At 47.7% G+C, this 24,417-nt stretch overlaps 1 protein-coding gene across 2 annotated transcripts in view; it reads left to right on the plus strand.

Annotated features, from left to right (window-relative positions):
- CFAP251 (cilia and flagella associated protein 251) overlaps nt 1-23,688 on the plus strand; it is a 65,133-nt gene extending 41,445 nt beyond the window's left edge. For both annotated transcript variants that reach the window (XM_046025304.1, XM_046025302.1), the window contains exons 18-21: nt 47-190; nt 20,161-20,389; nt 21,595-21,696; nt 23,443-23,688. In XM_046025304.1, coding sequence (XP_045881260.1) covers nt 47-190; nt 20,161-20,389; nt 21,595-21,696; nt 23,443-23,579 — 612 coding nt within the window. In that variant the 3' untranslated portion in view covers nt 23,580-23,688. The remainder of the gene's footprint in view (nt 1-46; nt 191-20,160; nt 20,390-21,594; nt 21,697-23,442) is intronic.
- Nucleotides 23,689-24,417: the final 729 nt, after the last annotated feature.

Raw genomic sequence — 24,417 nt, forward strand, 5'->3', positions numbered from 1 at the left:
ACTAAAGCCAAAATGTGTGTTGTGTTTCCATTTTATTTCCACGTAGGAGCTGGAAGACTATTTTTACTATTCTCAGCTCCGTAGTCAAGGTATTGATACAATGGAGACCAGAAAGGCGTCGGAACACATTTGCCTGTCAGAGCTTCCTTTTGTCATGAGAGCAATTGGTTTTTACCCGTCAGAAGAGAAGGTAGGTAGAAAGAAAACAAGAGCAGCAGTGGGATCTGTTATTTATGAAAACGACCTCTGGGAACAACAATTATAGGTCAAGCTAAAAATTTAGCATCATTCTTACATAAACGGATCAGAAAGAAGGTTCTGGGCGTACCAGACGTGCCCCTTAGAAACAGACTTACCATAAAGATTTTCCGGAAAGTCTTATTCCTTACTGGAGTGTGACACAGGTAAGAGCTTGGGTTTTGGAATTAGACAGACAGGTCCGCGCTGAGCTCAAGGGGGTGATGCCTGTGAATCATGGGGCGCAGGGCTGGGCGCGTAGGGAGAGCTCAGGGAATGGGTGTTGTCAGGGTGATTTTCAGGGCGCAGTTGCTGTCCATCCCAGCCTGTGTGAATGGGGTGCCGCTGGGAGGTGGGCGCTCATGCTGGGCTGTGGGGCTCAGAAGAAGCCATCAGTCCTCATGACCCTCACAAAGCACGCCCCAGCTGCGAGGGGCTCCCAGGGACAAGAAGCACCGCAGGGAAAATGGTCGTCCTAGAGACCGTGTGTGATTCACAGTGCACTTGGGTTTTCCTTCAGATGCGAAAGGTTACCACATTTTCATTGTGGGAAGTTTGGAAAAGGTACACAAGTGTGAATGAAGAACATAATTACTCATCATCCCACATACACAGATGTAACACTTACATAAAATTTTAAAAAACAAATGGGTACCATGTTGAATACATATTTTTATTCTATATTTCCACTTGCTGTTCTAACCACTTTGCATTTATTAATAATTCTTTGAAAACATGATTTTAAAAAAAGATTATTTATTTATTTATTTATTTGAAAGAGAGCAGGAAGGAGAGAGAGAGCGAGAGCATGAATGGGGGGAGGGGCACAGGGAGAAACAGGCTCCCCACCCAATGGGGAGCCTGATGCAGGGCTCAGTCCCAGGACCCTGAGATCGTGACCTGTGCTGAAGGCAGATGCTTAACCACCTGAGCCACCTAGGTTCTCCTGAAAATGTGATTTTTAAAGGACATGTCTTTATTTTTTTTATTAACACATAATACATTATTTGCTTTAGGGGTATAGGTCTGTGAATCATCAGGCTTACACACTTCGCAGCACTCACCATAGGACATACCTTCCCCAATGTCCATCATCCAGCCACCCTATCCCTCCCCCTCAACCGCCCAGCAACCCTCATTTTGTTTCCTGACATTAAGAGTCTCTTATGGTTTGTCTCCATCCTGATCCCATCTTGTTTCATTTTATCCCTCCCTATCCCCATGACACCCTGCCCTGCCCCTCAAGTTCCTCATATCAGAGAGATCATATGATAATTGTCTTTCTCTGATTGACTTATTTCACTAGGCATAATACCCTCTAGTTCCATCCATGTCATCACAAATGGCAAGATTTCATTTCTTTTGATGGCTGCATAGTATTCCATTGTGTATATATACCACATCTTCTTTATCCACTCATCAGTTGATGGACATCTAGGTTCTTTCCATAGTTTGGCTATTGTGGACATTGCTGCTGTAAACATTCAGGTGCATGTGCCCCTTCGGATCACTACATTTGTATCTTTAGAGTAAATACCCAGTAGTACGATTGCTGGGTCGTAGGGTAGGTCTATTTTCAACTTTTTGAGGAACTTCCATACTGTTTTCCAGAGTGGCTGTGCCAGCTTGCATTCCCACCAACCGTGGAGGAGGGTTCCCCTTTCTCCGCATCCTCGCCAGCATCTGTCATTTCCTGACTTGTTAATTTTAGCCATTCTGACTGGTGTGAAGTGGTATCTCACTGTGCTTTTGATTTGTATTTCCCTGATGCCAAGTGATGTTGAGCACTTTTTCATGTGTATGTTGGCCATTTGGATGTCTTCTTTGCCAAAATTTCTGTTCCTGTCTTCTGCCCATTTCTTAATTGGATTATTTGTTCTTTGGCTGTTGAGTTTGATAAGTTCTTTTTTAAAAAAAATTTTTAAAGATTTTATTTATTTATTTGAGAGAGAGTAAGAGAGAGCATGGGGGGTGGTCAGAGGGAGAAACAGACTCCCCATGGAGCTGGGAGCCCGATGTGGGACTCAGTCCTGGGAATCTGGGATCATGACCTGAGCCAAAGGCAGTCACTTAACCAACTGAGCCACCCAGGCACCCATGTTTGATAAGTTCTTTATAGATTTTGGATACTAGCCCTTTATCTGATATGTCATTTGCAAATATCATCTCCCATCCTGTCAGTTGTCTTTGGTTTTGTTGACTCTTTCCTTTGCTGTGCAAAAGCTTTTTTAAAAAAAAATTTTATTTATTTATTTGACAGAGAGAAATCAGAAGTAGGCAGAGAGGCAGGCAGAGAGAGAGAGGGGGCGAAGCAGGCTCCCTGCCGAGCAGAGAGCCCGATGCGGGACTCGATCCCAGGACCCTGAGATCATGACCTGAGCTGAAGGCAGAGGCTTTAACCCATTGAGCCACCCAGGTGCCCCTGTGCAAAAGCTTTTGATCTTGATAAAGTCCTATAGTTCATTTTTGCCCCTGCTTTCCTTGCCTTTGGCGGACATATCTTAATTTTATAACTTTTTCTGATGTAGAAAATAGAACTTTAAAAAAGAAATAGAAATTCCTCAGAGATGATCACTGTTCACATTTTGGTGGACTTCCTTCTGTTGTTGTTGTTTTTTTTAAAGATTTTATTTATTTATTTGACAGACAGAGATCACAAGTAGGCAGAGAGAGAGGAGGAAGCAGGCTCCCTGCCGAGCAGAGAGCCCGATGTGGGACTCGATCCCAGGACCCTGAGATCATGACCTGAGCCGAAGGCAGAGGCTTAACCCACTGAGCCACCCAGGCGCCCCCTTCTGTTGTTTTATATATGGATATAGATACATCTCTATTTTAAAATAAAAAATTGGCATTATATGGTATCACACATGTATATGTCCATGTATATCAACAGTTTACAGATGTGCATGTGTAGATGTAAGGATTCGTGGGTGTATATAGGTATATATGTGTATATATGGATATATTTATATCAACATTCTTAGTAACTATTGTTTTGTGAGCATGATGATAAAAATTCCCTGACAATATACTTCCCCCCCAGCTTTATTGATATATAATTGACATATAACTTTATATAGTTGCAAATATACAGTGTAGTGATTTTATATATGTCTTATTGCAAAATGATCACCACAGTATGTTTAGTTAACGTATCTGTCACCTCACACAGTTACATTTGTGTGTGTGTGTGCGGTGAGAACCTTTTATCTCTTTATTTTTTCTTTTCTCAATTTTTTATTTAAATTCTAGTTAGTTCACATTTAGCATAATACTAGTTTGAAGAGTAGAATTCAGTGGCTCATCACTTAACATACAACACCCAGTGCTCATCGCAACCAGTGCCCTCCTTAATGCCCATTCCCCATCTGTCCCATCCCCCACCCACCTCCCTCCATCAACCCTCAGTTTGTTCTCTGTCATTGAGAGTCTCTTATGGTTTGTTTCCCTCTCTCCTTCTTTTTTTCCCCTTCCCATATGTTCATCTGTTTCTTAAATTTCACAGATGAGTGAAATCATAAGGTATTTGTCTTTCTCTGACTATTTCACTGAGCGTAGTAACACCGTAGCTCCATTCATGTCATCGCAAGTGGCAAGATTTCATTCTTTTTGACGGCTGAGTAATATTCCACTGTGTATATATACCATATCAGTCAATGGACATTTGGGATCTTGGTAGGAACTTTTAAAACCTACTTTCTAGCAGCTTTCTTTTTTTCAAAGATTTTATTTATTTATTTGACGCAGAGAGACACAGCGAGAGAGGGAACACAAGCAGGGGGAGTGGGAGAGGGAGAAGCAGGCTTCCCACCAAGCGGGGACCTCAATGCAGGGCTCGATCCCAGGACCCCGGGATCATGACCTGAGCCAAAGGCAGACACTTAAGGACTGAGCCACCCGGGTGCCCCTCTAGCAGCTTTCAAATAAATATACAATACAGGATTGCTAACTGTAGTCATCATGCTGTACGTAATATTCTCCAGGACTTTTTCATCTTGTCACTGGAAGTTGGTACCCTGGCAACCACTGTGTGTTTTGTGTTTCTATGAGTTTGGGGTTTCTTCTTTTAGATCACATACATGTCTTTCTCGGTCTGACTTACTTCACTTAGTAAAATGCCCTCAAGTTTCATTCCTGTTGGCCTAAGTGGCAGGATTTCTTTCTTTTTTATGGCCGAATAATATTCCATTGTGTAGACAGAAATCACATTTTCTGTATTTATTCCCACCAACAGTGCACAAGGGGCCATTTTCCCCACATCCTTGCCAGCACTTACCTTTCGTCTTTGAGGAAAGCCGTTCTAACAGGTGGGAAGTAACAGCTCATTACAACGTTGACTTGCATTTCCCTGATGATGAATAATGTCGAGTCCATTTTCACATCTCAGTATCTTTTTTGGAAAAATACTTACTCAGGTCTTTGTCCCAGTTGTAAATTGGGTTTGGTTTTGTTTGTTTGTCTTGCTGTTGGGTTGTGGGAGTTCCCTATATATTTTAGATAGCAACCCCTTACCAGAGGTGTGGTTTGCAAATATTTTCTCGCAAGCCGTAGGTTACCTTTTCATTTTGTTAATTTCTACGGCTGCGTGGAAGCTTTTGGGTTTGATGTAGATGACGTGATTTTGACGGGCTGCGTACTTAACTGAACCAGTCCCCAGCTGACAGAGACACTGGCTGTCTGAAGTGTTCAGCTGTCTGAGAATGGCTGCGATGAGCATCTCTGGTTCCAGTTTTCGCACACTCCTCTGATTATTTTCCAGTCTCCAAGTCCTAGAAATAGAATTACTGGGTCAGAGAATAGGAACTTCAAGGCTCCGCTGCCAAACAGCTTTCCAAAAATGTCGCATTTCGCAGCCCACCATCAGGCACACAGAAGGCCTGAAACCCAACTACGCTGTGGTGCCCACATTGCTGGCTGGGTGCATTTCAGGGAGGGAAGCTGTGGTCCCTGTTACTTCTCCTGGCGCACCTAGAACCACCTGTTTTCATGTACTGTTGGTCTGACCGGAAGGTGACTTTTATTCTCCAAATAGCATCGGGAAAAAATGAGCTCTGAGGGCCCAGAGACCCATGCAGAGACTTGAACGAGTGCCTTCAGCACAGCGGGTTTTCTGAGCTCCTCAAAAGGCCTTTTGACCAATGTACATTTTGTAAAAGTACATGCCCAGAAATGGCAGCGACTATGGCGAAAGTTTGTGCAACCCACATCAAAGTATGGCAGAGAGCTGCACTTCCAAAGCACGTTCCTTCGAACGGCCAGTTCCCAAACCAGCAAACTGCCTCAAAAGTACAAGGGGCACTTACAGGAAGAACAGATTCCTGGGCCCATCCTGGACGGAGCCGGTCAGACTCTCCAAGCAGGGGGCCTGGGAGTCTGCATTTCCCCCTCCCCGGGCTGTAGACACTTGCCTTGGAACACTGGCCCAGTGAGGTGTTTCCCAGGGCCGCTCCTGCTCAAAGAAGGATTAGACAAAGCGAAACAGGATTATTAGTCAGGACCCTCCTTTGGTTACAGGTTACCGAAACCTAACTCAGATTAGTTTTTGGTTCTCAGGATTCCAACTAGAGGTAGAGGTAATGCCCAGAATGACCTAGGTTAGGCCCGCATGCTGCTGCCAAGAAGGATCGTCCCCCCAGGCCTCTCCTTCCTCTGTGTTGCCTCGCTTCTCAGTAGGTCCCTGGGCCCATGTGCAGCGGGCACAACTCCAGAGCCCCGGTCATTGCCCCCAGCCTCCTCCTGCTGTCCTCGGGGCAGGCGCTCCTCAGGCTGGCCAGGCCTGAATGCTCCCGTGAGTCAGAGGCAGGGTCAGCCACCTTGACCACAAGGACTCTGGGGCGGCTGGAGTGGACTTCAAATGGAATTCTGCAGAGGAAAAAAAAAAAATGGGTCCACAATACTCAGGCTTTGGGAAGTTCCTGGACATTGGGAAGTGAGGTGTACACAAGCAGGACGGCATCCCCCAACTGGACTGAGTATGGAAACCTCTTTCTTTTTGCACTTTGGAAATAACTGCTTTCGACTTCTCACCTGGGTTCCGCCCTCCCCCCTCCCCCGCATTTCATCTTCTTTATTGTATCTGTGGTTCGTCTTCTCCTTTTTTTTCCCACGCACTGATCTTAAGTTACCCCCCATCTTCTCGGGGTGACTGGCTGGCATATCGCCTTCCAGACTGAGGAAGGGGAAACGAATACGTTGGTAGGAAGTGCGGGGACCCAGAACCTGGCTGACCTAGCTGACTCCTTGCAAGTCATTTCAGCGAGAGTCTGAGTTCCTGTGAGCGCATCTGTCAGACGAGGCTGGCGGCAGCTGGCACCATCAGCGTTGTTTCGAGGACTGACGGACGTGGGTCCAAGGGACCCCCCACCCCGTGTCACACAGAGTAGCTACCGATTAACCCCTTTTCTCACTTTAGTATTTCCTGTCAACACGGCGTGTTCTGTTTAAGAAGTACATGAGACAACCTCTCTTTTACTTATTTTTAACTTTTTATTTTCGAAAATTCCAAACAGATGAAAGCAGAGAAAATAGTGTAATAAACTGTCGTGTACCCATCAGTCAGCTTCAACAATTACCAGCTCCTGTTACATCCAGACCCACCAACTTCCTCTGCACCTTTGGCCTGTTCTGAAGCAGGTGCCGCACACTCTTACTTCACGAGGAGGCCTCCGGACCTGGGGTGTCCCTTACTCCGTCATCTAGCCGGGGAGAGGGTCCCTCTTCCGCCCCTGTAGGTGTCTCAGGGTCACCATCACGCATGTCCTGCGGGCGGGCATCAGATGTCTCTCCGGTTCAAGCCATCCGTGTAGGGAGGCAGCGCCTCTCACGCCAGGTGGCCCCGGGGCGGCCCTGCCTGGAGCCACTTGGCAGCTGCGCGATTGGGTCGTGTCCCTGACTTCTCCAAGTCTCTGTTTCCTCATCTGTGAAATGGGAGTAGTAGCAGCGCCTCCTGGGGCGGGTGACTGAAGAGTAACCGCGCATCCACTTAGCATAGGCCACGGCGTGTTAAATGTTTGGAAAATACCATCGAGTATCATTGTTTTCATCATCGTGTCCTCATCTCTGGACGTGAGCTTGTGAAAGGCCCTGAGGCCAGGGCTTCCCTGACTGTGCGGTTCTTTGTTCACAATTTCCTTTCTAAAACCAGTTTCTTATTTCCTTGACTCATCTGGTAAAGGCACTTTGCATAAGTGACTGAAAGTCATCAAACTGACAGCAGTTTTCTCATTCAGGATTTTTTTAAGGGATTTTTTTCTTTTCCTTTCCCCCTTCCTTCCTTCCTCCCTCTCTTCCTTCCTCCCTCCCTCTCTCTCTTTCCTTCCTTCCCACTCCTTCCTTCCTTCTTTCCTTCCTTCCTTCTTTCTTATAAGCTCTACACCCAGTGTGGGGCTCAAACTCACAACCTTGAGATCAAGAGTCACATGCTCTACTGGGAACCGGCCACGCAGCCCTCCTCCAGGATCCTTGATTCTCAGCCCTAAGCTCATTTAAATGTGTCGTCCTCTGCAGTCCTGCTTGGCTGGTAGGGGAATTCTCGATGTTTAGCCTCGGTGACCCTCACTACTGCCATATGAGGTGTTACAGACAGATGGAGGGCACAGAGTGACCGGCCTTGTCCTGCTTCCTGTAGAAGCAAGCTCGTGCCATGATTGAAGGTACTCAGTCAGCCCGTCATTGGCAAAACAAACTAAGACCTAACACCCTCTCCAGGTCTTGCTGATGAGTAAACCGTCCAGAAAAAAACATGAGTCTGCAGCAAATGTTGTAAAGTGGCATCGAGCCTCAGTTATACACAAAAAGAAGTGGAAAAGGCGATTGTATGGTTTCCAACGGCTGTTGGAGACCTCTCTCCTCACTGTCACAAAGGAGAGTTTCAGTGTCCCCTGGGAGGTCTTCATAAATCCCTTGGCCTCCAGGGTTTTCCGTCCACCTAAATAAACACACTCACTCTTTGGAGATGTTTTCCGAAGGTCCCTGGCCCAGATGTGACCATATCAGTGTGCAGACCTCACGAGCTGGTGAGTCTGTTTCTATCTGAAAACTTTTGGGTCTCTTGTTTTCACATTAGATTTATAGGGACTTCCATAAGAACGTTTTCAGGGCTTTGAAACTTTCAAATTCAGGCTTTGTTGCGGTTAATGAAACATTTCCCATTAAGATGCAGCTGTTCCCCCGCCCCCGAGAAGCCGCAGGAAGGACACAGAGCTAGTAGAATACTTCAGCACTTGGTTACATAAAAGACACAGTCACAGAGGTTCATACCAGTGTCCCTCCCCCGCCCCAGGCTATACGTTACTGTATTTCTCTTACGTCAATTTAACTGCCTAGGGGTTTTGAGTCTAGTCAGTGTGGTAAATTGAAGCCAAATTACACAAGAATATAACCCTCCCCGAAAATTCCTAACCCCTCCCATCCTTTGCGGAGCACTGTACTTGGGCATAACACAGCCAAAGAGTGTTTGGGGAGGGCCTATTCTGCTTACAGACCTTCATTTTTTTTTTTTTAAGATTTTATTTATTTATTTGACAGAGATTACAAGTAGGCAGAGAGGCAGGCAGAGAGAGAGGAAGGGAAGCAGACTCCCCGAGGAGCAGAGAGCCCAATGCGGGGCTTGATCCCAGGACCCTGGGATCATGACCTGAGCTGAAGGCAGAGGCTTTAACCCATTGAGCCACCCAGGCACCCCCAGATCTTCATTTTTTAAATGAACTGTTTGCATGGTTTGTAATGTCATAGAGGGAATCAAAACTTCGGCGTTACGGTTTTCTACAGCTGCGTACACACAGGACAAAGTTTCGTCGTCTAGCTTCATCATTTTCTTTTCCTGCAGGACTCTGGAGTGCCCTGTTGGGGACTTGCCTGTGCGTCACACGGGTTCTCTGCTTACTGGTGGCTACGTTTCTGTTTGGCTTGCAGAGCAATCATTGTTTAATCCTGATAGGTTTTCGCATTGAATTAACGTCGTGTCACCACTTAGTTCTATAAATGTGAGCAGAGAGGGGTGTGTCTGGCAAGTGTTCACAAAAGGGACACTCTGCAAATGCTGGTCCGATGAGTGAGTGAGTGAGGGAGGGATGGGCTTTGGTCAGATCTGGCACAAAGACAACAAGGAAAAGAGAATCCCTGACATTATTATTTGATTTCAGGGTAATCAGTAGTAGCATTTGATAGATTCAGGAACTTAGTGTTATTTAGGAATATTTAGAGAGGAATAAACAATCACTTAACTTTAAAAAAAATTTTTTTTTGGTAAAGATTTTATTTATATAGTTGACGAAGAGAGAAAGAGCACAAGCAAGGGGAAAGAGGCAGAGGGAGAGGGAGAAGCAGGCTCCCCACGGAGCAGAGAGCCCGATGCAGGCAGGGCTCCATCCTGGGTTCCTGAGACCATGATCTGGCCAAAGGCAGAGGCTTTAACCCACTGAGCCACCCAGGCGCCCCATGACCAATGTTGTTTGACTCAAAAAGCACGTACAGGATTTGTGATTAAAGGGAAAAGGGCAAGTCACAAGACCACGTGTAAAGCATGAGCTCATTTCATTAATAATAATTTAGATATTCGTACATGCCTAGCAAAACTCTGAAAGACCACGCCCCAAGTGCTTAACAACTTTGACTTCTGAGGGGTGGGCTTTGGGAGAATTTTTACTTCCCACTTTGTGCACATAAGCCCGTGTCAGCAGGGGCCTCTGGTACCAGCTGGATCCTGGCTCTTGTCCATGAGAGTTGGAGTTTTGAGGCTCCCCTGGGGACTCCCGTGTGTGTGTGCAGACTCTATCTACCCCATGTCTACCCCACGTCATTCCAGACCTGACACTCAGCTCATTCCTCAGTTTCCACAAAAACACCAAGCCCACTCGTGGAAGACAACTTGCTTGAAAATTTGGGAATCATCAGAAAGAGACACAGAACTGGATTTCCCAGCAATGTACCAGAAACTGCTTTTAGACCTTTCTCCCTGGCCTGCCAGTCACTCTGACAGGGGCTTCCTTGCTGGCCTTCATCCCACGTACAACTCAGTGCTCTGCTCCCCCTCTGTCCTGGTGCATGCCCAGGAACGCCACGTTCTCCTTGTGTTAGCCATGGCAGTTTGGCTCTCTTGGCTTCTGTGTCCAAACCTGCAACATAAGCCCATCTTGAGGGTCTATAAATGAAAAATTTCCCATTTAGTAGTTTCTGCCTTTCTTAGTGACAGTTGTCATTATATGGGGATGGGAGCTTACAATACACAGTTCTGTAATGTTTTAATTTTTCTTAGCTACAAGCATGTGGCTTGTGTTGCTTTTGTATCTAGAACAAAACCCAGGAAGATAAACAAACAAATCCTCCCAAAGCCGTTTGTGCTAATCTTGTGGCTAAACCATGGTCCCAGCTGGGATTGAGGGCCCGTGGCCAACCAGCGCAGCTTTCCCCATGCAAGGAGGAGAAATCCGAACCAGTGGTCATGGGCACAGTGTCTGCCCCGATCAAGACCCCATGGGAATTGGGAGATTTGCATGTTGAAAAGAAGCCCTCACCGTGTTGGGTTTGCTCTGAAACAGAAATGTCAGAAGTTCCTTCTGTGGCCCACTGCTCTAAGGAGGACTTCCGGGTCAGCTGAGAGCCCCTATACCAGGGAGCAGTGTGCGCCCCTGCAGAGAGATCAGGGCAAGACAAAACGATTTCCGTTGTTCACACTTTAATGCATTTAAAGAAAGAAATTCTGAAATGCCACGCAGCCGCTAAAAAAAGTGCAGAGGATGACAATACCATAATAACACCAGCACCACTAGCAACAACCAGGCCCTTCTCTCCGGGGCTCTCACCACACGCCCAGTTTTATGCCGACCCCACCGGTGTCTAACCCTCAAGGCAGGGAGATGCTTTTATGGTCTTCATTTTACAGATGGGGAAGTGGGGCTTCCCAGGTTCTGTTTCTACACGTACGCGTTAGTGCGAACAAGGAAAAAAAAAAACCCTAAAAATCGTGACATGGAACACTGGTTATAGCTGAGGGGTGGGGAATTATAGGGCATTTTATTTCGCTTCATATCTCTTTTCTCTTTATATATCCTTGCTTGAATTTTTTTATAACAAGCATGTATTAATCTTTATTGGTTTTATGATTGTAACAGGATAGGTCATAGTGGTGATGGAAAACATATTCAAAAAAATACTAGTGTCATTTGCTTCGTTCCTTGCCTTGGCCATGACTTGACCTCCCATTGTTTTTCTCTCTTTTTGGCAACTTTTGCAGAGCTCTATCACATCCCCTACAGTTCATGCATTTGAAATGGCTTTTAGTTCACAGAGTTGTGCAGCCATCACCGCTGTCCAATCCCAGAGCATGTTATCACCCTAAGAAGAAACCCCACACCCATTAGCACACATAATACGGTGACCCACCAAATACGGACCCCACTCCCACCTCCCAGCTTCCGGCACCCACCCGTCTCCTTCCTGCCTCTCTGCATTTGCCTGTTCTGGACATTTCATAGTGACGGTCTCATGCACTATGCGGTCTTTTGTGTCTGGCTTCTCTCACGGGAGAATCACATTTGCAGGTTTCCTCTGGGTTGTAGGAGGTGTCCACGCTTCCTTCCTCTTTGTAACTAAATAATATTCCGTTCATTCATATGGATGTGTTGCGTTTTTTCATTCATCGAATGATGGACATTTGGGTGGTTTCCACATTTTGGCTCTTAATGAGTAATGCCGCTATGAATATCGGTGTATAAGAGCTGGGTTTTAATTTCTCGTGCCTCTGTACCTAGGGGGTAGAATTGCCAAATCAATAACTCCCATGTTCGAGGAACGGCCAGGTTGGTCTCTATTTACTATTTCTTGACTGAGCCAGTTTCTGGGTGCATGTTTCTGGGTAGCTACAAGGAAGCAGGATTTTGAAGAGCGGTGAGTGCTTGGCTGACACACCCTCGACTGTGGGTCTGGGACAAGCTGGAGGACTTCACATTCAGATTTTAAAGCCCTTTCCTGGAGGGAGAGCCTGGAAGCGTTTGACCCCGGGGCTCTGATGAGGGCCTGGGGTAAGGTCCTCCTAAGGGGCCCCCGAGTGGGCAGTGCTCTCGTTTTTGGGCCACCCTCACCACAGACAGCAGGGAGAGCGCGAGCACGGAGGCCAAGCACCAAGGGCTGGCCTGACCCTGCCACTGGGTCCCTCGGGCGTGGCCCGTCTCCCTCCTGGAGAAAGGCAGCCACCGTCCAAATATAGTTCCTGGAGGAAGCAGGGAGCGGCCGTGAGTCACGGAACCCAGCATAAATAGCGGAGGTGTCTCCAGATGCGAGTGTGCGGCGGGGCTGCCCGGCCTGGCAGCCTGCTCTCCAGCGCCCTCCTTCCCTGCCCGGGACCCCAGGAGAGCGTCCCGGGTGAGGACACGCACGCACGGGGACAGTGGGCTCCTTGGCTCCTCATCTGCTGGGGCTGCGCTAGAGGGCACCTGGGGCGGGGGACAGGGGGCCTGAGCAGGTGGAGAGTCCTCCCGGCTGTTTGAGCCCGTGAAGCCAGCACAGCCGGCAGCCTGCTTGTCCACCGAGGGAGGCCTGTGCTCAAATGACGCATGTTCCTCTCTGTCTCACAGGGAGGCTAGAAAGCGCGAGTAGAAAAACGGTGCTAAGGCCATCGGTGGCTTCCTGCTGCCATGGGAGTGAATGGCCGAGGCAGAGTAAAACAAGCCTGAGCAAGGGGACCCAGGCCACCAGGACCGGGCCTCCCTTCCGTCACGGGCCCGCAGAAGCCCAGGCGCCACGTGGCTAAGCCTGGGAAGCTACAAACCAAGCAGCAAGCTGTTAATACTCTGTCCTGACAGTTCTCCCTCTGGTTTGGGCTCCTTCAAATTCTGGAGCTCCTTGCGTTTCCCACTTGGATGGACAGCATGAGGAGAGCCAGGCCAGTGATGACCACCTGTCTTCCTGCCCGGCTCCCTCCTTGGCCAGCCTTCAGCCCCATGGGCATGGTCACAGTGCAGGTCCCTCTTGGAGGATGACTTCAGGAGACCTGCAGGCCCTGGAAGTGGATTTGGGTTATTTGGGGGGTGGGGAGGAGTCCTGGGGTTCCGGGTTCCCAGAGCATGGTCTGTGATGGAGGGCATGGCGTCTAGGTCCAAGACTCCTTTGAGGAGGGCGTTAGCCAGAGGGCCCCCCCCCCCTTGCCTGGATACCGTTGTGTCCCTGCTGGAGAACACCTCTCTCTAATGGGGATGGTTTCTTCTCAGGTCTGCGTCTGGAAATGCAGGCATACCATCATCAGACTCCTCCGACTTTCCAAGAGAAGTCTGAAAGCTAGATTTCTTTTTTTAAGATTTTATTTATTTATTTGACAGAGATCACATGTAGGCAGAGAGGCAGGCGGGGTGGGGGGAAAGCAGGCTCCCTGCTGAGCAGAGAACCCGATGCGGGGCTCGATCCCAGGACCCTGAGATCATGACCTGAGCTGAAGGCAGAGGTTTAACCCACTGAGCCACCCAGGCGTCCCTGAAAGCTAGATTTCTATATGAAATCTCCTAATTCTGGAAGTCCCACATGAACCCTGCCAGTGTGCCGCCTCTGACCTGCCGATAGCACCAAGGTCCTCGGTGCCTCATCGGAATCCTGACCGGCCGGCCAGGTGGCAGGAGGGATAATGCTCCCCAGAGGGTTATCTGTGTCTTTATTCCTGCAACCTGTGAATACACTACTGCACATGGCAAGAGGATGTCACAAGTATGATTAAATTAGGGATCTTGAGATGGGAGATTATCCTGGATAATCTGGCGGACTGGGTGTAATCACAAGGGTCTTTAGAAGAGGGAGCCAAGAGGTCAGGGTCAGAGTAGGAGGCATGAGAAGGGAAGGAGACGTCAGAGCTCGTGATGAGGCTGTTGGCTTTGAAGATGGAAGGGCCAAGGGCCAAGGAATAGTGGCAGCTCTAGAAGCTGAAGGGAACACAAGCAGATTCCCCACTAGAGCTTCTGGAAAGAACGCAGCCCCACGCACACCTTGATGCTGGCCCTTCAGACCCATTGCAGACTTCTGACCTTGAGAACTAGGAGACCAGCTTGTGTGCCTTAAGCCACTCCATTTGTCGGTGGTGGTTCCAACAGTGACAGGAGACACGTGGGAGGGGCACGCAGCCCCCACTCATGCCCCCTCCTCACACGTGCTCCCCCTCACCTTAGACTGGCTGGATGCTCGCTGGCTGTCCTCCCCACCCACCTCCTCCGTGAGGCGTTCCCGGGCCCACCTCGCTGAGGGCTTCTGCAGCCGAGCGCCTGCATTTGGCACCGAAGGTCTGAGAGCCGCAGTATCCAAACAGATTAAGCCACTCGTGCCGGTGCCTGGGCCGCCCTTCTGAGCAGTGATTCTAGGAGTGGAGTCTGGGCTCAGCTGGTGAGGAAAGCCCCCCAGGGGTGCTTCGCGGGCAACCAGGGCTGAGAACCAAACCGCAGTGACAGACCTTCCTTTTGGTTCACTCTCGGTGTACGTTGTCTCTTCACAGGGCCCAGACCAGGACTTGGCACCTAGCGGGTGTTTAATAAATATTTGCCGCCTGAGAAGTCCTAGAGTGCAGGGCTGTCCTTGTCGCAATTAAGTGGCTTGCTTTCCATTCACCTAGCACGAAACGAAGTGCTCAGTTACGGCTACTAAACTGAACTAAACCAACTAGGGCAGCAAGTGGTTATTTTATTTATTTTTAAAAAGATTTTATTTGTTTATTTGACACAGAGAGAGAGGGGACAAGATGGGGAGTAGCAGGCAGAAGAGGGAGAAGCAGGCTCCCCACAGAGCAGGCGGACCCTGATGTGGGACTCGATCCCAGGACCCCAGAATCATGACCTGAGCCAAAGGCAGTCGCTTAACCGACTGAGCCACCCAGGTGCCCTCAAGTGGTTATTTTAAAGAAGCCTTTTGTGTATTTTAAGAAAAATTCTCCCATGACCTCCCTTGTGCCTGCATCGTGTGCTTTGTTTCGTTTCCTTTCTTCTCTGGGTCCCTACAATGTGCCTCTCTACTGAACACCCCAGGCCAGGTCCCAATTCTTCTGGGGGCTGGTGTCTTCCCTCTGCCCAAGCTCTGTGGTCTAAGAGCTCTTGTTCCCAAAGAGGTGCCCCTCCCAGCCAAGCCAGCAGCGCTGGCCTCACCTGGAGACTTGTTAAGAAAGGCAGACTCTCTGCCCCCCGCCCCCAACAACCAGACTCACTGAATCAGAAACTCTGGGGGGGACATGCAGTGTTTTTTTAAATAAGCCCTCCTGCTCCTGTTGACCCCCTGACAAAGCTTGAGCACTCCAGATTTGAAGCCGTGCTTCTCAACCCTGGCGGTACATTCAGATCCTCCGGGAAGCTTTTAAAAAATACGACTGCTTAGGGGCGCCTGGGTGGCTCAGTGGGTTAGGCCGCTGCCTTCGGCTCAGGTCATGATCTCAGGGTCCTGGGATCGAGTCCCGCATCGGGCTCTCTGCTCAGCGGGGAGCCTGCTTCCCTCCCTCTCTCTCTCTCTCTCTGCCTGCCTCTCTATCTACTTGTGCTCTCTGTCTGTCAAATAAATAAATAAAATCTTTAAAAAAAAAAAAATACGACTGCTTATACTGCCCCCCACCCCACCCCCGACGAATGAAATCAGGATCTCTGGGAAGGGGCCCCAATGTTTAAAGCTGCTCGAGTGAATCAAATGAAACACAGCCTTCGTGGAGGAAGGGCCAGAAAGCCGATAAAAGGCCTGGCCAAAGCCAAGCACCGGGCAGGGTGCTCCGGGCAGGGCGGCGGGAGCCTCCGCTCCTCCCCAGCCGGCCTCGCACTGGGGCACGGGGAAGGTTCGCAGCGTTCCATTCTGTCTCTGGGGCTCCTCTCCCAGCGTGAACTGTGTCTCGACATGTAGCGAAGTCTGCCTTTTCAACTCACGCAAAGGAGGCTCAGGAAAGAGATGTCAAGGGTGCCCTAACTGCCAACTCGATTCTTGATCAGTCGCATGGGAAGAGGGTAAAGAGGTGAATCACCTGCTCGCTTTGTGCTGAGAACGTTCGCTGAGGTCTTCGGAACACTCTGGGTATGAGTAACTCCCGCTTTTGAGCTCCTTTTTGTTGCTTTTGGGTTAGTCTTCTATTTCGGAATTGAGTTAAATCGTGTATGATGTTTATAATTCATATTTATCATGTATATTATTTATGTAATTATAAGTCATACATATACTTTATGTAACTATAAATTATAATTTATATAATAAATTACATAGGTCCTAATTAGCAAGGGCATAGACAATATAATAATCACCAGAATAGTTACCGCCTTTTGAGAGCTTACAATGTATTAGGCATTACTGTTTAGCACCTTAAATACATTGTTGCAGTAAACTTCAAAACTTTGTTACTCCCTTTTTCAAGATGAGGAAACTGAGAGTCAGTTCAGAAAGAAAGTGGGAAAGTCAGGATTTGAACCTAGGTCTATCATCAATGATCAAACTTTGAGCCCTAGTCTCTACTGGCTCATAGTTAAATAGTAACACATGTTTATAATACAATTATAATTAATACAGTAAAAAAACTAAGTAATGTTATCCTGGGTAGTGTTTTATATATACATAAAATTATACATAACTTGCAATTGTACATGATATAAACTAAATAAATGCTCTATATGAAAATGTTACCACTTAAAGTTACTTATGTAGTATCATTTAAAGTTTATTCGTATCTGTAACCAATGATGTTATGTCTAAAGACCATCCCTAGGGGGTGCCTGCATGGCTCAGTCTTTTTTTTTTTTTTTATTTGACAGAGAGAAATCGCAAGCAGGCAGAGAGGCAGGCAGAGAGAGAGGAGGAAGCAGGCTCCCTGCGGAGCAGAGAGCCCGACTCGGGGCTCGATCCCAGGACCCTGAGATCATGACCTGAGCCGAAGGCAGAGGCTTTAACCCACTGAGCACTGAGCCACCCAGGCGCCCCAGCATGGCTCAGTATTAAGCATCTGCCTTTGGCTCAGGTCATGATCCCAGGGTCCTGCGATGGAGTCTCGCATCGGGCTCCCTGCTCCACGGGAAGCCCGCTTCTCCCTCTCCCACTCCCCCTGCTTGTGTTCCCTCTCTCACTGTGTCTTTCTCTGTCAAATAAATAAATAAAATCTTAAAAAAAAAAAGACCATTCCTAGAATGTTACATTGAAAATAAATGGCTTCTTTGAAAATACTAATCTAAGTACTAATCTAAATACTGATCACTAAGATACAGTGTTTCAGGGAAAAAAAACAGGATACATAGTTATGTACATATGTGATGGGAATTTTGCAAAACATATACATATATATATTTTGTATGCATGGGAGGGGAATGGAAAGAAATTACCTCAAATCTTTCACAGAAATTACAGTTGGTTGGTTGGATTGCAAAAGACTTATTTTCTTCTTCTTTTTTCTTTTCTTTTTTTTTTTAAAGATTTTATTTATTTATTTGACAGAGAGAGAGGTCACAAGTAGCAGAGAGGCAGGCAGAGAGAGAAGGGGGGAAGCAGGCTCCCTGCCAAGCAGAGAACCCGATGTGGGACTCGATCCCAGGACCCTGGGATCATGACCTGAGCCGAAAGCAGAGGCTTAACCCACTGATCCACCCAGGTGCCCTATTTTCTTCTTGATACTTGTGGCCAGACCAAGGCACTAGGGTGTCCCAGACCAGCTGATATTTGGTGTAGGTTCAAACGGGTGCTCTTCCAATTTTGTTTTCTAAAATGTAATGGACAGGGAAAAATTGGTTACCTATTGATAAATGTTGTATGCAAATACAGATTCTGTTCCCGATTTATTCCTACAGACCAAAGCTGAGTTCGTGTTCAGGGGAAAAAAAAATATTTCCCACTTTTCTGTGGCTCTTATTCTCTCTTTCTGTAAAATTCCAAGCCCCACAATATATTAGGAAATGTATCAGTTTAAAATGTAAATATTAAAATAAATTGCTAATTTTTAGCCATTTGCCAGACATAACTTGGGTTTCTGAATTTCCGCTGACTGCAGTATGTATGGTACAAAAATAGTGCAGAGAGAGGAGGAGGACAATGAGGAGGGGTTTTGTTTGTTTTTATATTTCTCCCTTTCTCTCATTCTGCCAATTCCCTAAGGAGACCCATTGGAGACCTGCACTAAAGGGCACCACATTTTCTTTCGAATCCATAGACGGGTCAGCACCCTTTTCTCATTCTAGAAAACTTGGCAAATGCATAATGAATTTCCAAATCAGGAAGCAGTCCTCATTGAATGAATTGGGAAGTGTTCCCTTTTCTTCTGTGTTTGGGAAAGTTTGTGGAGAATTGGTATTTTTTTAAGTATTTGGTGGAATTCACCAGTGAAGTCATCTGGTCTTTAGCTTTCCTTTGTGGAAAAAAAATTTTTTAAGGTTTTTTTGGTTTTTTGTTTTTGTTTTGTTTTTGTTTTTGTTTTAAAGCAATCTACACCCAACATGGGGCCCAACTCACAACCCCAAGATTGAGTCGCATGCTCTTCTGACTGAGCCAGCCAGGCACTCCTCTTTGTGGAAGTTTTGATATTACCAATTCAATCTTTTCACTTGTTATAGGTCTATTCAGATTTTCTATTTCTTCTTGAGTCAGTTTTGGTCCTTTGTTTTCTTTCTAGGAATGTGTTCATTTCGTCTAAGTTATCCTGTTGACAGGCTGTTGTTCATACTTTATTTGGTGCAAAAAGGTGGTTTTATTAAAGCACAGAGACAAGACCTGTGGGCAGAAAGAGCTACCCTCCTTTTTATTTCTGAAAAGTTGGTACTGGCATCTCCTCTTTCAGTCCCAATTTTAGTATTTTGAGTCTTTTCTCTTTTTCTTTTTTTTTTTCCCTTGGTTATTCTACCTAAAGATTTATCAATTTTGTTGAACTTTTCAATGAATGATGGCTTCTTAGGTGTTCATCTTTTAATCAAACCCCATAAGTTACATGTAATATTTTGTATATATAAAATATTACACACTGAAAATGGAAAAGAGAGGAAAGAAAACAAGAATCATGATGCAGTTAATTGAAATTTACTGGGCCCTTGGTCCTATATTTGAGTTTCACATGGAATTATTTGCTTATTCTTATAATTTCCAAGTTTGTGAGGATTCTGCGTTCTAAATGAAATTAAGCTCTATTTGCCAAAGCAAGGAAGTCGTTGAAACACTATGAGATGGGTAGGTAAGTAACAGTGCTGATAGGATTGAAAAACTGGCCATCTGTCTTAGGGCTGTTAACAAGGCATCACACCCTGGTGGCTTCGAACAACAGACATGTATCCTCTTATAGGATAAATCCACTTGTCAGCAGAGGCGTGCTCTGAAATCCTGCCTTCTTCCTCACCTCCTCCAGCCTCTGCTGGCCACCAGCAGTCCTGGGCTTGAAACAGCATCGCTCCTCTCCCTGCCTCTGTCATCACATGGCTGTCCCCTCCCTGTGTCTCTCCCCCCTTCTTATAAGGACACCATTCACAATGGATTAAAGGCCCATCCCACCCCAGTATGATCTCATCTTTACTAATTAGGGCTGCCTTGGCCCTGTTTCTAAATAACATTCTGAGCTCCTGGGGGTGAGGACATCAACATCTTTTTCTTGGGGGATATAAGCAACCCTCAACAGACAGGTTTTCAGGCTAACTGTAAACATCTGTCTGTTACTGTCCAATTTTTAGAAATATAGCAAGGTGTCTTTTCATTTTTTTTTAAAGATGTTTTTTAAAGGTGTCTTTTCTTTTTTTAACAAAAAGGTGTTATTTATTTATGGGGGGGCGGGGGGGAGAGGGAGAACCAGACTCATTCCATGCGGAGCACAGGACCCAACACAGGACTCGATCTTGTAACCCAGAGATCACAGCCTGAGCCGAAACCAAGAGCTGGACACCCCACCAACCAAGACAGCCACCCAGACGCCCCCGAAGTGCCTCTCCTGCTCACCGTGGTCTTTTTTTTTTTTTTAACCCTCTTCCCTAGATTGAAGATATGTTTAACGAAGTCAGATTTAGTGAATATGTGGACACTGGAAAGCTAATTGACAAAATCAACTTACCAGATTTCTTCAAAGTTTACCTCAATCACAGGCCACCTTTCGGTAACACCATGCGTGGGATCCAGGAGAGCTTTGACATTCTTGGTTTTACCAATTCGAAAGGAAAAAAGGCCATACGAAGAGAAGATTTCCTGAATCTGCTTCTAACAAAAGGTAAATCCATAAATAGGGAGTTTCTTTTTTTTTTTTTAAGATTTTATTTATTTGCAGACAGATCACAAGCAGGCAGAGAGGCAAGCAGAGGGGAGGGGGGAAGCAGAGGGGAGGGGGGAAGCAGAGGGGAGGGGGGAAGCAGAGGGGAGGGGGGAAGCTCTCTGCTGAGCAGAGAGCCCGATGCGGGGCTTGATCCCAGAACCCTGAGATCACGACCTGAGCCAAAGGCAGAGGCTTAACCCACTGAGCCACCCAGGTGCCCCAATAGGGAGTTTCTTATCACACCATTGGGCTGTTGCCACTGGAGAGGAGTTGTTTGGGGGAGGCGGCAGACCCCCTGGCATCTTTAATCAGGGGCGATGTCTGCCTCCCCCCAAAACCATGGTTTCAACCATGAGGGATGCTACCTGCTGGTCCATAGAGCTGGCAAACTCAGGGTGATGGGAAGGGCGCCATCCTGGGTCCCTAAGAACGTGATTTAGGCCCCAAACTGCCGAACCCCTGAGAGGATCAGTATCCTCACTTGTAAAAGGGGAGTGGAAGGGTGAGCCACCTGTGTCCTGGGGCTGCGATGACGTTGGGACGCAATGGTGAGGTAAAAGAACGCCAATGTAAAATTTTCCGTTTTTCTCCACTGTTTTCCTCATTATTGTACATGAGGAAGTCAGGTAGGCTTTCTTCCTCTCCGTCAGACTGGTGGTCCCGGCGTGAGGGAAGGGGAAATGAAACTGAACGCAGCCTTTATCAGAAAGTTGTCTTCTGGGGCGCCTGGGTGGCTCAGTGGGTTAAAGCCTCTGCCTTCGGCTCAGGTCATGGTCTCAGGGTCCTGGGATCCAGCCCCGCGTCGGGCTCTCTGCTCAGCGGGGAGCCTGCTTCCCCCCTCTCTCTGCCTGCCTCTCTGTCTACTTGTGATCTCTGTCTGTCAAATAAATAAATAAAATCTTTAAAAAAAAAAAAAGAAAGAAAGTTGTCTTCTTTCTCTTTACGAGCCCCAACAACCTTCCCCTTGTGGGAGCACCGTTCTTCACCCCAACATGAGAAAGGATATATGACAGTGACATGGGACCCCGTAGATTGTTTTCGTGTCTCGAGAAAAGGAAATCGTGGAGTAATTCTCTTTAAGAGCTCGGGACGATGATGCTAAGCTCTGACGTGAGGCGTCGTCCCGGGAGCTGAACAGACACTTTTTCCTCTATGATTCTCAGGTGAACACATGACCGAAGAGGAGATGTCTGACTGCTTCGCTACCCTGTTTGGGCTGAACCCTGAGGGGTGGAAATCCGAGCCCGCAGCCTCCTCCGTCAAAGGTACTGTGGCTGGCTCTGCCTGGGCGTGCAGCCTTGGCTCCCCAATTTGTTGGAGACTTAAGTGCATTTATTTCCCCTGACTGGTGCGAGCCTCTCTCCTTAATACCATGCACACAGCGAAGTAAGTCAGCAGGGACCCACCATGAATAAGTTAGGAAAGGACCAGCGGGCGGTGATCATGCCTGAGAGATGAAGCCTTTGTTACCTACCATGTGCTGTCCGTCCTCGGTGCCTTCTGCTCGCATGTTCCCTTAGTTCCGTGGACCCGGTCTCCATCTTTTTGGCTGGGGTGCATGAGTCCTGACCACGAGAAGATACAGCCTGGAAAGGTGTTTTCCAAGAGGCGTCCTCGGGAAACTTGAGTAGACACAAGGCAAAGAGCACACATCAGCCCGACTTTAAGCCACCAGGGCGTGGAAGTTCCTAAAGCTCGCCCTCCTCTCCCCTCCTGCCATTGGATGGTCCACCTCCTTCTTTAGTCCACCCGAGGGAGGACAATGGACCTGAAGTTGGGCTTGTGAATTTAAGTGCTGGAGAATCCAGTCTAAACCGTTCTCCTGAGGGGCGCCTGGGGGTTTGGTTGGTGAAGCGTCTGCCTTTGGCTCACGTCATGATCCAGGGTCCTGGGGTTGAGTCCTGCATCGGGCTCCCTGCTCAGCTGGGAGTCCACTTCTCCCTCTCCCTCTGCCCCTCTCCCTGCTCATGCTCTCTCTCTCTCTCTCTCTCTGAAATAAATACATAAAATATATATTTTTAAAGATTTTTGTTTATTTATTTGGCAGAGATCACAAGTAGGCAGAGAGGCAGGCAGAGAGAGCGGGGCGGTGGGGGGAAGCGGGCTCCCCACTGAGCAGAGAGCCCGATGCAGGGTTCCATCCCAGGACCTTGGGATCATGACGTGAGCCCAAGGCAGCGGCTTTAACCCTCTGAGCCACCCAGGCGCCCGATAAAGTATTTTTTAAAAAATTAAAATAAGCAGTTCTCCCGAGCCTGTGAGGGTATCTCCACTGCCAAGCCCCAGATGCTGCCTGGTGCCCTGTGGTGGTCAGAGCCTGCCACCATTACTGACCCCTTGCCAGGCTCCCTTCTCCCTCTGCCTCCCTTTTTTTCTTTCTTTCTTTTTTTTTTTTCCAAACAACCTCGTGAAGACTTCGGATAGCTGGAGGTGACTTTTTTTTTTTAATATTTTATTTATTTATTTGACAGCACAAGTGGGGAGAGGCAGAGGGAGAGGGAGAAGTAGACTCCTACCGAACAGGGAACCTGATGTGGGACTTGATTCCAGGACCCCGCGATCATGACCCAAACTGAAGGCAGACGCTTAACCACCCCGACACTCCTCCCTCTGCTTTCATTGTTCATCCCCAGTTTCACATGTAACAGGGTTCCTGATCTCAGACTGTTCTAGACTCCAGTATCCCGTGGGTCATTTCCAGCCTCCAAGCTCCCCTCCCCCGTTCCTTGTGTACTTGGGACCTCAGGATGTAATGCTCCCAGTTGTTACACATAAATCAACCATACCATGTGGTTAAGGCTTTCCAAAGAAGTTCACAGAGTGCTCCAAACCGTAAAGATGGGATTTCAGCCAATATCCACCCAGGGGTTTTTAAGGACTCGCAGCCAAACCGTAGCACAAAGCACCTCTCACTTTTGTCTAGTATAGGTTCCTTGTATTTTTGGAAAATGCTTCTAAGTTAGAAACCTAATCGTTATGAAAGCATTTGTTTTCTTTTCTTGTTTGGCTAGGTTCAGAAATCTGCCTTGAAGAAGAACTTCCAGACGAAATCACTGCAGAAATATTCACAACGGACATTCTTGGCCTAACCATTTCACAAGATTTCAGACGAGATTCTATGGTCAGTGAAGTTGTAAAGAATGTGTGAAGCACAAAGGACTTTGTGTGTGCGGGGTGTGCCCCCCACAAGAGGCACTACTTTCCCTGCATTTCCCTGCCCCCACTCTAATCTTTGGAACATTTAGGCATTAAAAGCAAATTTCTGTTAAGCAATGGAATTCACAAAGTTGGACATTCCACTGTTTCTGAAATAGGAAAGTGGGTGGAGGCAAGAAACGCACTGGCAGCTGGATGTACATGGTGGCTGGGTCCCCTGGCCAGTCTCTCTGCCTAGTGTAAGGCAATGCTACCAAAGCAGAGTTGGAAAGGACCTGGAGGTGGGCTGGTGCTAGGGACACGTGTGACCCTCGAGGGCCACCTGGACCTTAGACCTCTTGTGGGTCACCCCTACCTGCGGTTTGACTAGGGGAGAAAGGGGGGCTGCAGGGGTGCTCCGGGCTCCTGAGAGGCCCTGCTTCTGGGTTCTCATCAGCAAAACTCCTAAGCGGTTGTGTGTGGCTGTTACGAAGGGCATCACTGGCCATGCTTAGCCCCAGTGGCAACTGCCAGAAAGAATGCAAAAAAGCTCCGCTGGGGCCCTGCATGCTGCACCTGGGCCAGAAACCACCTAGCTGGCCCCATAGAGGGCAAAACTCACCCACTAGAATCTGTGAGCCTCCCCCTCCGCCACACCGACCCCCCCCAAACCAGCGGGGGACATTTGCTGCCTCATTTTCTGCTGGGCTTCAAAACACTAGCAGGCAAAAACAGGGCCCAGTTGCCCAGCTCGGGGGATGTTTGGGGAACATGACTGAGTTTTCAGCGGTGTTTTGACCTTGGGAATAGAGCACCGTCATTGTGTAAACAAGTGAAATGACGGTCTGATT

The sequence above is a fragment of the Meles meles genome, chromosome 12 (assembly GCF_922984935.1).
Source record: "Meles meles chromosome 12, mMelMel3.1 paternal haplotype, whole genome shotgun sequence".
Taxonomy (NCBI): Eukaryota; Metazoa; Chordata; class Mammalia; order Carnivora; family Mustelidae; genus Meles; species Meles meles.